This window comes from Anguilla rostrata, chromosome 8, assembly GCF_018555375.3.
Source record: "Anguilla rostrata isolate EN2019 chromosome 8, ASM1855537v3, whole genome shotgun sequence".
NCBI lineage: Eukaryota > Metazoa > Chordata > Actinopteri > Anguilliformes > Anguillidae > Anguilla > Anguilla rostrata.
Window position 1 is genome coordinate 47,032,407 of NC_057940.1, and position 18,892 is coordinate 47,051,298.

The window sequence follows — 18,892 nt, forward strand, 5'->3', positions numbered from 1 at the left end:
TGTTTTGTAGTTGTTCCAGTGACCTTTGGTATGTACTTATTGTACGTCACTTTAGATAAAAGCGCCTGCCAAATAAATGTAATGTAATATAATGTAAGTGGAAATGCCTAGCAACAACAGCTCAGTTGCAAAGCGTTAGGCCACACAAGCTCACAGAACGGGACCACCGTTTGCTGAAGCATGTACACTCCTGGGTAAAAAAATGGGCCAAGCCCAAAATGGAAAAAAATTAAGCTTTTAACAAAGTCTTAACAACAGTCTGGTCTTAACAACAAATCATTGGTCAGAAAATTGGCAAGAATTAAACAAATGCACTCCTGAGACCTCCTGTGCCACCATTTGCTCGTTTACTTTTGTTGCAGTGAACTGTTTGGGGAAAATCTAGAAACAGGTAAATTCACTTATACAGTAGACAAATTAAAATAATGTCAAATAAAAGAGTTATGTTTTGTATTTGGTTGCATATCATTGCATTGACTTCCTGATGTCTGTGACCTATCAACATCATCAGAGTCTGGATATCTTATTTTCAGGTTGTCCTACAAACGATACAAAAACTCTTTGCATTCGAATGGATCTCTATGGGAATTAGGGGGTGGGACTAGATTCAGCTGTAAATTATGCTGATACAGTATGGAACCCATTTGTTGGCTACATGGCTTTAATGTGACAATCTCGAAGATTTCAGTTTCGTTCTCTATGGCGGTGCCAATGGCGAGAAGCGGTAATTGCAGGTGTGTTTTTGGACCTCACTTCCCATAGATCCAACCGGATCCAACCAGTGTCGCCTGTGTGACGTCAGTCAGTTGGCACGCCAACTATAACACTTACTATTTACTGAATAAAAAACGGTTGTTATAAAAGTAACGTTATGTACATACTCATTCGTTGTCTTAGGCTAACTCAGACATTAGGCTAACTCAAGATGTCTTTACACTGCCGAGCCGGGTTAAAATGCCGTAGCAAACCTGGGGTAGAATTAGTGATGATCAATTTCTGCAAACGTTCTTTATCCACCTTTTGCCCGGTATGAACATCTTTACACTGCAGAGAAGAATTTGCGGGATTCGCAGTGGCTCGTGCAATTATGTATCTCATGCACAATAAGCAGTATTTTTCGTGAATGATTGTTGTGTGGTATTTTTGAAACTGCCTTGCAACTGCCTTGCACACCCCTGGTGTTTCTGGTTTTGCTAGCTAAACTGTTCGAGAATAAAGCTGAGTTGGGTGTTAAATTAGCAATCAGAACAAGAAGAATAAAACAAAAACAAAGGAGATTTCATCAAAAAGGGCATAAAGGCTGAAGGAACATGAGGAAGCATAATAAAATAATAACAAGGCTAATCCATACTGCCGTATTCTTTTATTTAGTTTTCTCCTGCATGACGTCTTCAGAAATCAGACCCGGCTCTGCTCCACATACCCCGGCTTTATTCTGATCATTATAATATATTGATGAACTCGATGGCAATGTAAATAACGGTAACGTTAAGGCCAGTTCAGATCAATGATTTGCAACGAGGCGAAACGGTTTTAGAATGTTGCAGAGAAAATTGCAGCGGTGTGAACTGGCTAGTAGCAGAGCCGTTGCCTGCCCTGAGGTTTTAAAAGACCGTCCTTGTCAAATCGCCAAGTGCAGTTTTAGAACGTTTACAATCAGACGTCTTGGAATTTTGCAAGTTGCACCCAGTCTCGTTGCGAATCATTGATCTGAACTGAAGCTAGCTACACTGCAACGTTGCAACAAGGTAGCATTGCATTCGAGAGACGGTTTGCGAGGTCGGTACCGGTAGCTAGCGTTTTTTTCTAATTGTTAGCCGACATTAGATTGTGTTAATTACATTAGCTAGCTAGCTAACGCAACGTTACCTGATAAGAGAGATGGATACTGTGCGCAACGTTGTCTAAACTAATGTTGTCTTTCTTGACATGGTCCGGTAGCCAGCGTTAGCTGTGCAAATAGCTATGTAATTTAGTAAAGTTACATTGTCATTAAATGTAATACGAAATCTAAACGCGTCACTAACTGTGCGCCGCTTGTGATTTTTTCCCGGGAATGTCGCCACAGACACCAAGTTTTTTAATCATGAATTATGATAATAATAATAGTATAAATTAATATAAAAATAGGCTCAATCACCATTGTGTTACCCAATGCAGCGATAGATAGTGACTTAAAAGACATTTATTTTAATGAAAATCTTCGAAATTATTACTTTAAGTCATCAAGGGTCCAAGGTATCAAATGAGCCTCAAACCACCGTGCTTTTGTATCAGCTAAATGAAACCAAATTTAGTTCAAATGTTAAAATAAATAAAATGAATACAAATCAGAGTGCAACATAGATGTACTTCACATCGTGTTGTGGGCAATAACTTGCCCTGGAAAGTTGAACTTTTGGGGCATCTCACCAGGGGTATGCTCTCATCTTCAGGTGATAAGCTGATTTCATCAGGCGAGGTGACAGATGAACGGGTGGTACGGGGCGTCCGAGGGGATGGTAGGGTGTCCCAAGCGTTGTACCCACTGGGGGGTGGGGTTGGCATATGAACACCTGATCGCTGGCAGCAGTCCTCAGGGTTGGACATCCAGGCTTCCAGCAACTTCTCCCTGTCCCAGTCTGTCCCGCAGTAGTAAAAGGTTACCACCATTGTGCCGCACCAGTCAGAAAGCCTTGTTAAATAATTTATACACAAGTAAGCACCATTAACAGTCACAGAGACAAACAAAATAACACTTAAAAAAACAGGTAATTACCTAAGAAATACTCAACCTATCACTAAGCATCCTGTGTTTTGTGTACTCGTTAGAGCCCGCCCTCCCAACTTTGATGGGTGAAAGTGACGGTTTTAATTTCAAGCTTTATTTCATGTCACACACGTAGTGTCACTGAAATAAATGAAAGTGACGGTTTTAATTTCAAGCCTTATTTCATGTCGCACATAGCGTCATTGAAATAAATAATTAAATAAATAAATATATACATAATATATTTCGTGCCACATTTAATTACTTATGCTCACATTTCATGATGTATTTATTTATTTAATTTTGTCCGAAATATTCCTCCATAATTATTTGGTTCAACATTTAATTTAATTGCAGTTTAATTGATTCAGCGTTTAATTCATTATTTTTGTTACTACCACTCCTCAAACAGAAGTCTTGTCAACTGGACGCAAGTAGTGTTCCACTAAACTGCAGGTATTTCACCTAGCCTGGAAAGCTTTATTTCTTATGCAAAAATATCTGAATAATCCCTGGGTTCTTTTCAAAACAGTTATTGATCTAGCTAATAATCATGCAGCATCTAAAACTCAAATTCCAGCTTCTTGTCGAAGCAACGATTTATTGACTTACTTTTGCAGTAAAGTAATAGGAATTAGAGAAGATATCTGCCTCCACACTAGTCATCAACAGCTTCATGGATATCATAGGACTGCCTCCTAGACATGCAGAATGACTTGATTCCTTTCCTCCCATACATCTCAGCTAAACTTGTAAAATTATTTTCTTCTTCCAAACCATCCACCCATACTCTTGAACCCACACCCACTAAGCTACTAAAGGAACTGTTGCCTGTTCTTGGTAAATCAATTCCTCATATAATTAATTCTTAACTGTTATCTAGCTATGTTCCCATATCCTTAAAGATGGCAGAAATCAAGTCACTGCTCAAAAAATCAAGTATTTCAAACCTAACATTTCTATCAAAGATCCTTGAACAACATGTACAGTAGCTCAAAAGCTATCTTTTTCCAACAGAGTATTTAATGATCCATTTCTTTTCCTTGTTTGTGGCTGTATCTCAGTTCTTGTCATACTTGATCTGCAAGGGCTGCACTTGATACCACAGACCACCATATTCTCCTCCATAGGCTAGAAAAATCAGTTGGGGTCACTGGGCAAGCCCTTATGTGGTTTAATCCTTACCTCCCTGAAAAATCTCAGTGTGTCAAGCCGATTTCATACTGAATTTTGATATATGACAACAATAGACCGTAAGTCATTCACTTCCTATAGGAGTCAGAAAGAGGCTTGCAAGGGGCTCCGACCCAGAGCAATGCAGAGATTTTTGTGTCCAACCGAGGCTTCAGGTGCAATGGTTTTTTTCAACTTATGCGCTGCGAAGCAAACAGACTGAACAGCCAGAAGTCATGCATTTCAATAGAGAGACCGTTCCAAGCAAGAGGCTAGCCAACGATGACGATCACAATGAAGATGATAATATTAAAAATTAAAAATCAATGATTAACCAAAGAGCTTGTGATAAGTTAGCCTACCCAGACGTTAGATTAGGCTCTTAAGCAATAAACAGGGTAAACAATAAACCCTCTGAGTATTCCAGGGTAAACCTTGAAGTAGCTCAAGGACCTGTGTTGGGTCCCCTGCACATTTCTCTGTACATGCTCCCCCTTGGCACATCATAAGCAGACGCGATGTTAACTATCAACGCTATGATGATGATACATAACTTTACATATCCTTTAAGCCAGGCAAAGTTGATCACCTAGTCAAATGAGAGGCCTGTCTTAAAGACATAAAGGCTCGGATAACCCAAAATTTTCTCATGTTGAATTCGGACCAGACTGAGTTGCTGGTAGTAGATCCCCAATCTCTTAAGCGATAAATTCCTACCGTCTTTATAAAATATAGATGGCTTCTCTGTCTCCGCCAAAGCAGTTGTTAAAACCTTTGGCGTAACTACTGATTCAGATTTCGCCTTTCAGGCTCATATTAATAATATCATAAGTGGCCTTCTTCTACCTGAAGTACATATCTAAATTAAGAAACATATTGTCCCTCCAGGATGCTGAAAAAATGGTTCATTCATTTGTGTCCTCTCGGCTTGTACTGTAATGCTTTTATCGTCCAGTTGCACAAACTCAGCCCTGTCATAGTTCTGTATTTTCTGTGTCTGTTTTTCCTTTTTGGGCTGCCAGATGGCGGCACTGCAGGTTTGCGTTTCTGTTAGTTCTCCCTCATTAGTTTTCCCTTTGTTTAATTGTATTATTGTTTTCTATTATTCAATCATTGTTTCTGTTTGTGCCTCGTTATCCTATTCCCCTCTGATTTGATTGTGAGTTGTGCCCTGCTGTGTCTTGTTAGCTTAGTATCTATTTAAGTTCTTTGCTTCCCTGACTCGAGTGCTGGTTCCTTGTGTTTCTGCCTCTGTATTTCCACCTGTATGTTTTTACTTGTGTATCTGCTTATACGTATCTGCTCATTTTGATTTTGAGAAGTTTTTTTTTTTCCCGTTCTGAAGATTTTCGTGTTTTTTTTGAGAGTTGCCCTGTGGCCTTTTTGTTTGTTATTTGAATTTTTGAAGTAAAGTCTTTGTTAGAATTTTCCTTGTGACGCCTCCTGAGTTTTTTCCCTCTCTGCATTTGGGTCCATTTCCCTGAAAATAGTTACAAGCCCCAGACCAAGGGGTGTCCAGATACTTTTGGTCATATAGAGTATATTTTCACATTGTGTTTGTAGGGAAAATACTCACAGTTGTGAAGGTTTAAAAGCTTCTAAAGAGTTTAAATATGGCATGTGTGTGTGCAATTCCCTATATGCTTTTTCTGTTTTCTCTTTCTACATGCAAGTGTGAAGGTGTCATCCTGGTCATGTACCGTGTACCCTGAGCAGCGCTTCAGCAGTGAAGAGTGGGGCCTGGAGCATGTCAGCCGTCTCCACAATCAGCATGTCCTTCAGCTTACGGAGATCCTGCAGCTTCAGGCCCTCATATGGCTGTGCAGACAAGAGAGCAAAACACATATCACACATAAAAACAAATGACTGAAGGGTTATGATTAAAAAGTAGATTTACATAAAATGTTATATAACCAATTATATAAGCAATTATATAAAATATCATATATCTTATGGTAACTTGATAAAAGTCTATATATCTAAGTGTACACTGTTTCACCCCATGCCATGTTCCTGTTGCAATGTTAGCTACAGGAGATAGACTCCAGCTGTGGTATATATCAAGTGATTTAGGGGTCTAGAGGACCTCTAGGCCCGCATGGCCAGCCTTGGTATGGACTCCCTGATCCTAACTTACGATTGGCTAGTAATGGAATCTTTGCATATGGTGATTAAATGAATCTCATAGGCTGGGACAACAGTTCTTTGTCTCTGAAAACTACTTAAACTCATATATTGGACTTTATATTTTCTAAGACTGTACTTGTATCTCTTCCCGACCGGTCGTATTATTAAATTATATAAAGGAGCTCCTGACTCTGTCGTTTGTTATCTTTATCTTCAGCACCATCATTTTTGTTAAGAAATTCCTACATGACCATACACCTACAAATTAAAGTTGGGCAGTATCCAATTTTGATACCGTTAAACTATCGCCAAATTTTACCGTGGTATATTGTATTACTGGCTCATTTTAAAATAACATTTTAGGGGGTTGGAGGGACCTGCCAATTCAAAATTTAAATGCTACCAAAAGTATAACCAAGATTTGCTTGTAAATACAATATTGCAAAAGCAGCCACAGAGCAGACTACAAAAGCAAATACTGTGGCCTCTATAAAAGCACAAAACATGGCAAAGTGCTGTATGATGGGTAGTACAGCGCAAACAATTTACATTGAGAATATATAACATTAAGGAGTTGTTTGGTTTACTGAATCTTTAAAAAAGATTTATATATCCTACAAAATAAAAAACAGGGAAAATATTACATTAATATGTAAGTAACAACAAAGAAAAAGTCAAGAAAGTTCTTCTTTAATAAGAGCAGGAACAGCACTGGTCACGTTTTCTTGCCTAGTTTTGTTGCAAGTTTGCAAAGTGAAAGGGTTCATTCATGTACATGCTGAGAATTTGAGGCTTGAGCTGACAGCCACTGTCCAGTGTTTATATCTTAAATAATTAGGGGTCCAAGCAGCGAAGCTGGTGGAACCCTATTGTATCTGTTAGGATTATTAGGGGTCCAAGCAGCGAAGCTGGTGGAACCCTATTGTTTTTGTTAGGATTATTATTAGGGGTCCAAGCAGCGAAGCTGGTGGAACCCTATTGTATCTGTTCGGATTATTATTATTATTATTATTCTTATTTTTCTCCGCTAAAAGCGTCTGAGGCTCAGCAACCATAAGTCCTAGCGCAACCAAATTTGGCAGGTGGGTTTCTATGGCCCCCCACTACTCAGGCACTAAAAATCACCTATGTCGGCCAGATGGTGGCGCTATAACAAAGGGTAATGCGTAAAAGGCCATAACTCCCACACCATAAGTTAGATCAACACAAAACATCATGGACCTATGCAACTGAACGTGCTGTACAACTTTGTCATTGGGACCACCTATGTCCGCCATATTGTTTGCCCGCCATTTTGACTTTTTAGTTGGGGCAAGGAAGTTATCTCCGCTAAAATGTCTGAGGCTCAGCAACCATAAGTTGTAGTCCAACCAAATTTGGTAGGTCGGTTCCTATGGCCCCCCACTACTCAGGCACTACAAATCACCTATGTCGGCCAGAGGGTGGCGCTATAACAAAGGGTCATGTTTAAAAGGTCATCACTCCCACACCGTAAGTCAGATCAACACAAAACTTCATCGACCGATGCATGTGAATGTGCTCTACAACTTTGCTATTGGGACTAGATATGTCCGCCATATTGTTTGCCTGCCATTTGGACTTTTTTATTAGGTGGGGTGCGGAAGAGCTGTGGCTCCAAATCTAAACGGTTACGACATCTAGTAAACTTCTTTATGGCAAGCGACATCCATGGCGACGCAAGTAATCCGACACCGTAGGGTCTAGTTTTTATCAGTGAGGGGAGGGTCTGACCGTCGGGGAAGGAGTGGAAGACAGTGCCAGACATTATTTGAAGACAGTATCGGGTGAGTTCGTTTAGTCTTTGATTCTGTCATTATGCTGAGAAATAGCTAAACCATTTTATTGATAGGTTCTGAGTTTCTGTGCAAACGCGCGAAAACACGCTGGTATAATGAAACAATGACGGTAGCCTAATACATATATAGTCCCGTTACTACCATAACATAACGACCTACAGCTGCAGTTTCTCGCTGCAATTACTAATATTGAATATAAACAAAAGACCCAAATTATGCTGTAAATCGTATTCTCAATTTAATCTCTAAATCGACTGTAAGTTTAGGGTTGTAACTAGGTAGGTGACTTAACTCATCTTAACTATTGCTTGTATTTTTGCATAGACTGCGTTGTTGCTGTTCTCGTTTGTGTTAGTGTTAATCAGTTTAACCTTCAGGGTCCAAGTTAAACTATGCGGTTGCTCCCTGCACTTGGACCGGTACTTCTCTCTGGAGTTTTCGTCATACTTGTTCCTGGTTATGGTTATACACTTTGTTGTACGTCGCTCTGGATAAGAGCGTCTGCCAAATGCCTGTGATGTAATGTACTGTAACAGTGGAAAATGTTCAAGTAACACAGAGTTTATTAACAAACAATTTATTACATACATATTTATATTGCGAGTGCGTGTGTGTGTGCGCTCCTTCTCCTTGTGTGCAATTATGATGTGAAAACCATCGGAGGACCATGGAAGTGGAAGACCCTAGTATCTAGACACTAGGCACGGGCCCGTCCAAAGGGTGGCTCAAAAAAGAGCCCGGGGCCCGGCTACAGCAATTTCAGGAATACGGGAACACGTAGCTGAAATCCTCTAAGGAAAGCAACCTCACAGCGATCTCATCTACGATCAGTAGGCAGCGTTGTGCTTCACTTCGGGGGCTTATTCCATTATTACGTTACAGGCATTTAGCAGACGCTCTTATCCAGAGCGACTTGCATAACTTTTACATAGCATTTTTAATTTTTTTTACATTGTGTCCATTTATGCAGCTGGATATATACTGAATACTTAATACTTCAGGTTAAGTACCTTGCTCAAGGGTACAGCGGCAGTGTCCTATTCCGCTCTTACGGTTAGTTCCCAGCCCAAACCACCGCAAAGAGAGCAAACTTTTTTGTCCGTGACATTCCATTTTCACGAGCACAACGTTTATTTCGCATTTTTGTATGGCCATTTCCGTGAATAAAATCGCATTTATCGTTATTTTCTGTTAAAAACATTTAATTCATATTCGGGGAGATAGCCAACTACTCGCAAGTTAAATGACACGTTAGCTGTTTACTAATACCATCGCACCGTTTCAGGCTGGAAAATAACCCGTTAAACCAGAGAAATTGCCGAGTTGTCTTATAAACTTTATCGCTGCAGAATACAGCAAGGCTGGCAGTGTCGGCATAGCAACGGACGCCGCAATGAAACTTCAAGCACGTCACAACGGGTACAACAGCTGGCGGCTTGTGGAATGTGGGATTTGTAGTTTTTGAACGATTAGCAGCGGGGGGGAAAGAAAGATTACCATAGGTTGTAATCTTTACTTGCACACTGTGCTCATAAATTATTTTTCCGGTTCGCACATATCTATTTTCAGGGGCAAATGCGAGTGAAATACTCACACTGTAGAGCCCTGCTTACCGTCTTTTGTCACCTTTTTATGTCATTTCCAGTCAGAAGAAACCTATTCATCAAATACAAATTCACTATAACTCAAAATTTGGCATGGGTATGAATAATCTTGGGCTTAACTGGACATACATACATGCATATACACATATATATACACATACACATATATATACAAAACATACAAAAACTCTTGGCATTTGAATGGATCTCTATGGGAATTGGGGGGTGGGACTAGATTCAGCTGTAAATTATGCTGATACAGTATAGAACACATTTGTTGGCTAAATGGCTTTAAGTCATCAAGGGACCAAGGTATCAAATGAGCCTCAAACCACCGTGCTGCTGCCAGATATGAACTAGATACTACAAGCATTGTTTCTCCTGATTAATTTTCCTGTTGAACTCAATGGAAAAATATTCATGGCAAAACCAAAATGTATAAGAATACCCTTTAATAAAAGCTCTGAGTATGCGCTTTGACCACGTGTGAATTGTTTGATTACAAACAGAGAAAATAAAATATTAAATCAGAAAAAAGAAAAAATTTTTTAAATAACAGTAAGCATGGGTATGATGCTATCAATTGTTTCTGGTACAGAATACTGCATCTCTGAGCTAAGGGTCTCAAGAATGCTATTTGAATTGTTATTTGAATATTTGAATCCACAAAATAATTGTTAAAAGCTTCTGATATCATACTATGATCTTGAGTGTAATTTCCATTCATGTAAAGTTTGATATTCTGTGTAGACTTACTAGTAGTAGAATTACTCCTTCCTGTTAATTTTTTAAGATTCTGCCAAATCAATTTCACATTCCTTTTTGCTTTTTTTACTATGTTGGTGTAAAAATTTGCTTTGGCTCTTCGAAGTTCATTTGTTACTTTGTTTCTTAAACTGGTAAATATATACGCCTATCATATTCTAATCTAGACTTAAAAAATTGTTTCAATGCATGGTCCCTTTGTTTCATAAGACACCATAAATCCCCACTTATCCAAGGAAGAGAGTTCCGTTGTCCATATTTGTTTTTCACCTTCCTCATAAAACTGTTTACAGTATTCTGAATCACATTCATAAAAACATTTACATCTTCCTCTGCACAGTTGTGAGAGAGATGTTCTTCCCAATTTATACCATTTAATACATTTTTTAGGTTGCCAAGCTCAAACTTGGGTATTCTAAGTTGATGAAATGCCCTAAGTTTTCTGGCTATGAGTGTTAGATTGTGAGCAGACAATCCTGTAGTCATGTTAAACGACTTCAATATACGGTCAGGCTTATTACTAAAAATCAGATCAATTTGTGTTTCAGAGGACCTAGTTATCCATGTGGGGCCTTTAATGAGTTGTGATAGATCAAGACTGCTAGTAACATCCGGGGCTTCAGCCTAATATGTACTGTTTTCTTGTATGGGGTTGGGATGACATTAACCACTTCACGCAATCCCCCAAATGGTCGGCATGCCTGCATGCTTAGACTGCTGAACTCAGACATTTATTGCTCCGGCAACCAAACTATTGGGTTGAAAACAGAAACTCTTTGTTCTAATTTCATTAGTACACGACAACTATGCTAAATATGAAGTTTCACAGTGTCACCAGTGTCATGCCGATCATTCATTTAACAAGCACCACCTCCCTGCAGTCTCATCTGCAACTACACACCCCGCTCATGACACACTGAAAAATAGTGTCTATCTGGGCATTCATAAAAATATTCTTTCACCACTAAAAAATTGTATACCGTCATAGCAACAACATAAACCCAACAATAAAGCAGTGAAAATGCTGCTCACTGAATAACAAAATAAACAAGACAAATTTTTCTAACGTTATACCACATCATTCAACTGTTAATATCGGGGACTAAATATGGAATAAATATACAACCTTACCATTGGTTTTATGCGTAGAAATGTTCCTTTTGAGACTGAGTGATCATATATTGTTTTGGACAATCCATTTGTGAAATACACACTCATTTTAATGCCTGGGTATCTTCCAAAATAGCTGTGCGTAATACCACACATGAAGTTTACGGTGTTTTTATTACAATCTGGCTTCATTGACAAGTAATCTAACCTACAGGTGACAGTATAAGCTTTCTAATGACGTATAACATCTGATCTGATTTTACTTTTGGAATAGCCTTTTATAAACCTGCGTATAAACCTGCATAACCGAAAGTTATTAAATCTGATTATCAATGTTTCATCTTAAACCTTCATAAGGGGCACATTTATATGATTTATAATAGATAAAAAAGCATTTTATTCATTTTTGGAGAGATTTTTGATGTTTCTGGACTCAGAGATATTTTAGACCACTGTGCTAACAGAACGCTTGTAAATGATGCAAAAGTGAGTTTCTTGAGTCAAAACAGTTGATTTGTAGTGAAATGCATGATTATGATTATGTTGTGATTTACAGCAATGCATATTTTAGACATTTTGGATAGATTTGAAGACACTGGGTATGCTGCCTACTTTTTGCTTCATAGATCTTTAGCAGTTCTACATATCCACCCTTAGATTTTACGCACTTGTGGTCAAGGAGTTTCTGATCCAGAAACAAAGAAACAATGGGATCTCTCAGTATTTCATTGTAAACTAAAAAATGTATTGGCAAAAAAAAAAAAAAATTCATTTTTGCTTTTTTGCCTAGACAATTGCATTTGTGGCACTTTATTTCTTCCTAAAGTATGAATACAAACTAATTGAAGTAATGTAAATGGTACAAATGTATTGCTTCATTTAAACCATTTTTCAAGTCTCTGTGATGCTCACATCTGGTATTATAAAGCTTTAAATAGGGTACCCCCTAAATGTGCAAGGATTGGACAGACTTGGCATGTGTGTGAAGGGGCTAAAACATTATTCAACTGTCTACCACGTTTTAGCGATGGTTCAGCTCACGTCACATCCAGTTCTTGAAACACAAACCCGACAAAGCTGCCAACTGAACTACCACCGAACACTTACGTTACAGTGTGAAATATCCTCAACAGCATTTTCCATAGCTGCACTGCCATACCTTCAGCTATTGTTGGCTTTATGTTGTTGCTATGACGGAATACAAATTTTTATTGGTGAAAGAATGTTCTTATGAATGCTCAGATATACCCTATTGCCCACTGTGTTGTGGGTGGGGGGTGTAGTTGCAGATGAGACTGCAGGGAGGGGGTGAAAGCTAGAACAAAGAATTTGTGTTTTCAACTCATAGTTTGGTTGCAGAAGCACGGAAAGTATGAGTTTACCAATGTTAGGATGCTGGCATCATGGCTACTAGGGGATTGCACCAACAAGTTAATGTGCACTTTTACTTTACTTTTCAAAAAAAAGCACGAATGCTTAACATTTTATAAAACGAATACTAAAGCAAGAAAAGAACAGAAGAGCACACGTGTTATAATTCCAAGACGTTGGCAGGCTATAACCAAAAGTAGGCTACTGCGCCACATAACATACAAGTTTGATTTCAAGTTATTATGAAAATAAATCTGTTTGCGGCTGCAGATTTTTAAAAATGGCGGTTGAGATAAAACACTGCGAGTAGTCGGCCAATCAGAAATTTTCAGCGCTTGCGCCACACCCCAAAAGTTCCGGTACTTTTGGAAAGTACTACCCCCCAAGCAGGGACTTTTCTGGGGGTAAAATAAAGTCCCCGGAACTTAATTTAGACCCTAGTTCCTGCGGTCGAAACGGTTCCTAGTTCTGGGGTAAAGTTCCTGCGGTGGAAACGCGGCTATAAAGTGTGAATTTTCTTGGTCAAATGTGTCCGTGGTTTTAAAGATGACTGGTCAGTAAGCACAGCTGAGCTCCAGTTGTATCCATATGGCCTGGCGATATTGTAGGAGGTTAACTGAATGTGTAGATGGCACGTCATAATGCAGTCTATACGTTCGATGAACGGCAGGTAGATGTGGTGCAAAAGTAATAGTTGAGAAATAAAAGACAACTATTAGTGAGTAAATAAGCATGTATAAGAAATTTGCTTCAGGTGGGGTTTTAACCTGCGACTCAACGATCCATAGACTGTGATGTTACCACTGAGCCACGAACTGACTAGCAATAGAGACTGGCAATTTTCTTGGGTAAAAAGATAAGTCCATTTTGCGTGTGTATGTGACATTTTGATTGTCTGGTGTCGGTGAAGGATTGGCTGGTGCATGTAAAATGACCAATGGGGAGACATTCTTTGTAGGCTAGGAGGCAGGAAAAAGCAGAAGGAGAAAACGCAAAATCCCCTTAGTTTGGGGCTTTATTGTGTGGACATGTGCAGTTGTTAATTAATTCTGTCTGTTGAATTAGGGTCAGAATGTACCGAAATTAATGTTTTTAAGGGCTGAGAGTCTGTGGCTGTTGCTGAAAAGTGCCAAACTCTCGGTGCTGTATAGGTATGGGGCATGCCGCACCTAGGCATAACTTGGCTGTATGGCATACTTGCCATCCCAATATAGCAACTTATTGGCAAATTACTCCTTTAAATTACATAACAGCTTCAAAATTCATGGTTGAGATAATGGGTGTAATTTATTCCATAGAACAAAACATGAAACTCTTTTCAGCTTATGTTAAGCACAGACCTTATTTTCAGAAGAAATAGCAATCCCGATGGACCACACAATGGAAAAAAAAATCCCAAAAAATTGAAAAAAGCACTGGAAATCGGCCAATGGAGCCCATAGCTCAAAATGACTACTAATATCTGGGTTTTAAGACTACAAACTGTGGCGTTCTTGAATCGGCAGTTGAGTTTTATATTAATTAAACAGCACAAAAAGTTTTTTGGACCACATTGGTTCCACATCAGGAATAGACTTTTATATGTTCAGGATACTGCAAAAATGGAGTTGGCAGAATTAGCACTGTTAAGACTTACACAGTTGAGGCCAAAAGTTTACATACACCTAGGCTAAAGATATTCAAACTCAGTTTTTCACAACTCCGCACATTTCATGTTACCATACATTTCTTTTGGCAAGTCAATTAGGGCATCTGATTTATTTCAGCTTTAATTCACTATATCAGAATTCCAGTGGGTCAAAAGTTTACAAACATCAAGCAACTCAGCTAAGACCTCAGAAAAAAAATTGTGGACCTCCACAAGTCCGGTCCCTCCTTAGGAGCAATTTCCAAACAACTGAAGGTACCACACGCATCTGTACAAACAACTGTATGCAAATATAAAAATCTTGGGACCATACAGACATGTCATCATTCACGAAGGAGGCACAAATGAACTCCCAGGGCTGAACTAAATTTTGTCCAAAAGTTTCAACTGAAATCCAAGACTACAACAAAGGAACTGGTGAAGGAGTTGGAGGCATCAGGTACCAAAGTATCTATATCCACCATTAAGGGAATCCTACATCACCATGGCCTGAAAGACTGTCGCGCAAGGAAGGAGCGCCTACTCCAAGATGGCATAAAAAAGGCAGAATGAAGTTTTAAGGTGATCACCAGGACGAAGACCTAGCCTTTTGGAAGAGTGTTCACTGGTCAGATCAAACAAATATTGGATTGTTTTGGCCATAATGATAGCTATGTATGGAGGAGAAAGGGTGAGGCTTTTAATCCAAAGAACACTATCCAAACTGTGAAGCATAGGGGTGGCAGTATCAAACTAGCAATATCAAACTGACAAACTAGAATTATTTCTTGAAAATAATAACATACTAAGGGAAGGTCAACATGGTTTTTGCAAGGGAAGGTCATTCCTGACAAACTTTTGACATTCTTTGAGGAAGCTACCAAGTGTCTGGATGGGAGCAGGGCTTATGATATTATATACTTAGATTTCCCAAAAGCATTTGATAAGGTACCACATGACAAACTCATTATCAAATGAGGACAGTAGGAATTACAGGAGGCATTTCAGAATGGGTTCAGAACTGGTTACGGGATAGATCACAAAGGGCAGTAGTAGGAGAGATCTTATCTGAGCAGGGTATTGTGGGAAATGGAGTTCCACAGGGATCGGTGCTGGGTCCACTGCTCTTCCTCATTTACATAAATGACCTTGACACGGACATTGAAAGTACACTAGTTAAATTTGCAGATGATACAAAACTGGGAGGTTTAGCCAACAGTTTGGAATCTACTAAAGTAATCCAAGAAGATTTAAACAGAATCCAGAAGTGGGCAGAAACCTGGCAAATTAAATTCAATATAATTAAATGTAAAGTTCTACATGTGGGGAATAAAAACATAGGGCAGGATTACTTTATGGGTGGTACAAAATTAGAATGTGCACATGTAGAAAAAGACTTGGGAGTAATAGTTGATCAAAGCCTATCAGGGTCTGGTCAATGTGCAGTAGCAGAAAATTTTTTTTAAAAAGCCAACTGGATGCTGTGATACATAGCCAGGAGTATTGAGTATAAATCTAAGGAGATCATACTCACACTATAGACGCTTTCAACGATAACAACATAAACAAACGTTACTGCGCATGTGCGTTGTTCTGGCCCTAACTTAACTTCCGGCAGACTTCCGCAAACAATCAATAACAACAGAGTCCCTTTAGACTATTTCTGATAACAAGCAAAATAAATAACAAGTAAATTATGTTAGCTAGCTAGTTAAAACTATGGCAAGCCAGTATTATTTGGGGTTACCAGTCGAAGAAAAGAACCGTTACTTGGCCAAACTCAAATGCGATAACGTTGCACTACCAGAAAAACAAGCGACAGAAACAGATAACTGTTGACAGTATTGCACCTTGCGGAGCATCATACATTCCTTGCATAATCCATAACTGTTCTGGGTTACATGCACACACTGTGTAAAAAGTGCACTCTTTCTATGATATTGCTTAAAAACAATGACTAGAGACACAAACTGGGGCTAGTGGGCAGAATTTGTAGCCAATGCAATTACTGTAGGTATTTATTTGTATAGCATGCATTGATGGAAAAACATTGTGGCTCTTAATAGTTTGGGTCATCTTGCTAGGTTACCACAACAAAAAATGATCAGGCAATGTAACGCTGTCAAGTCATTGGAAAGAGGTATCATAGCGTTCGTTCAAAACGTAGCTATAGCGTATCAACTACTAGCATTGATCTAACGTTTCTGTGAATAATTTATACAATGTTAGCTACGTTTAGCTAGCTAGCTAGCTACAATCAATTTAGTTAGCTAATTGTTCATAACTATTGAAGGCTTGTTACTGGTCAGCTAGCTATTAGTTATCGCTTATGAGTTTGTTACCTGAAGTCAGTGCTACAGTGAGAGCACCTATTCGACCACCTTCGTTCGACAGACAGGAAAACGTAAACTGATTTGCAACTATATATGAAATAGGTGAATTATCGGTAACAACCTGTACCTAGCTAAGTAGCAGAAAATGTCCTTGTTATCCTCCCGTGGTCATTTTTTCAACACTTTCACAATTTTTTTTCTGTGCCAGCAAATAAGTCAGAGGTGGTCCAGCGCTAGCTTTTGATTGCTAAGGGGACGTGTATCCACAACCCTATATAAATGAATGGAACTTAACATAAATTTGCTAGCATACTGTATAAGTGTCCTGTCTTGCGTATTTGAGGTTAATATGAGAAAGGGTGGTCCCTATCAGCACGTCTAGGAATCCGTACATATTCACTGTTGTAACTCAAGTCGCAGGACGCAAAATAGCCGTTGGGAAAGCAGTTTGAAAGTATGAAGCAACGTCTGCGCCATTGGCTTTAATGGGTCATGATGAGATAATTACGAGCGTGTTGCTAGTCTTAAAGTTGATATAGTAAATAAGCCTGTATTAGTATTACTAAATGTGTATGTATGATGTTGGTTTATTTATTTATACAGTTTATTATGTGTATTTTTACAGGACTTACATTTTAATAGGTAACGATGTGCAGTTATTTCTCAAAAATACAAAGTAACAATGGGCAAGCACCAGCTATAATAAATGCAGGGATTCAAGAAATTCGTTTCACAATTCCCTAGTGGGGTTACAAAGTTTAATAATGTATTTTTACACATTTTCGAAATGGCATTTGTTCCAAGTTGCACCCCACAGCACAACAACCTGAGCCCAACGTCAGTCTGCTCATCAGTTTAACTTTCACTCCGTTTGTAATCGGTGCCGTATTAGTCAGTAAACACAAACCCAATAATAAACAAACACAGACTGGAAGTTAACTTAGGGCCAAGCGCATAACCTTGGCAATGCGTGTGCGTCCGATGAAAGCGTCTATACAATACCCTTGTCAGACCACACTTAGAGTACTGTGCGCAGTTCTGGGGACCGTACTACAAGAAAGATATAGAGGCACTGGAAAAGGTCCAAAGACGGGCAACCAGATTGAATCCGGGTATAAAAGATAAGTGTTATGAGGAAAGGCTTGAGATGCTTGGACATTTCAAGCTTAGTAAAAGGAGACTTAGGGGAGATTTGATTGAGGCTGTTAAATTTATTAAAGGGATTAATAAAGTGAACTACAGGAAATTATTAAAGTTGAGTTTGGTTAGCAGAATGAGGGGGCATAAATGGAAACTGGCAAAGGGCACAGACATTAGGAAATATTTTTTCACACAGAGAGCGGTCAATGTGTGGAATAGCTTGCCTGGACATATAGTGGAGGCAGAAACACTGGGGGTATTCAAGACCCGGCTTGATACAGTGTTAGATACTATCTAGCTTTTAGGTAAACTAAGCATTAAGTACAGTTTAGTGGTAGGAATAGATGAGCAGTATTGGGTTGAATGGCCTGTTCTCGTCTAAGGTTATGTTATGTTATGTTGTGGTGTTTTGGAAAAGGGACTGGTGCACTTCAGAAAATAGATGGCATTATGAGGAAGGAGAATTATCTAGAAATACTGAAGCAACAACTCAAGACATCAGCAAGAAAGTTCAAACCCGGTCACAACTGGGTCATCCAGCAGGACAATGATCCTAAGTATACCTCCAAAGTTGTAACAAAATGGCTTAAAGACAACAAAGTGAAAGTATTGGAGAGGCCATCACAAAGCCCTGACCTGAATTCCATAGAAAATTTGTGGACTGAACTGAAAAAGCGTGTCTGAGCATGGAGGCCCACAAACCTGACTGAGTTACACCAGGAGTTCTGTCAGGAAGAATGGGCAAAAATTCCAAAAAAAAGTATTGTGAGAAGCTTGTGGAAGGCTACCCCAAGCGTTTGATTCAAGTTAAGAAATTAAAAGGCAATGCCACCAAATACTAACAAAGTGTGTGTAAACTTTTGACCCACTGAAAATCTGATATAGTACATAAAAGCTGAAATAAATCTGTCTTTTAGCTATTATTTTGAAATTATCTCTTAGGGACATAAAGTAGATACCCTAATTGACTTAACACAGGAAATGTATGGTAACATGAAATGTGTGGAGTTGTGAAAAATTGATTTTGAATGTATTTAGCCTACGTGTATGTAAACTTTTGACCTCAACTGTACATT

At 38.9% G+C, this 18,892-nt stretch overlaps 1 protein-coding gene across 10 annotated transcripts in view; it reads right to left on the reverse strand.

Moving 5' to 3' along the window:
* Window positions 1-18,892, reverse strand: part of LOC135261819 (ankyrin repeat and IBR domain-containing protein 1) — a 226,930-nt gene that overhangs the window by 174,130 nt on the left and 33,908 nt on the right. For all 10 annotated transcript variants that reach the window (XM_064348453.1, XM_064348454.1, XM_064348448.1 and 7 more), the window contains exons 5-6: window positions 5,623-5,740; window positions 2,413-2,621 (exon numbers count right to left, since the gene is read on the reverse strand). In XM_064348453.1, coding sequence (XP_064204523.1) covers window positions 2,413-2,621; window positions 5,623-5,740 — 327 coding nt within the window. The remainder of the gene's footprint in view (window positions 1-2,412; window positions 2,622-5,622; window positions 5,741-18,892) is intronic.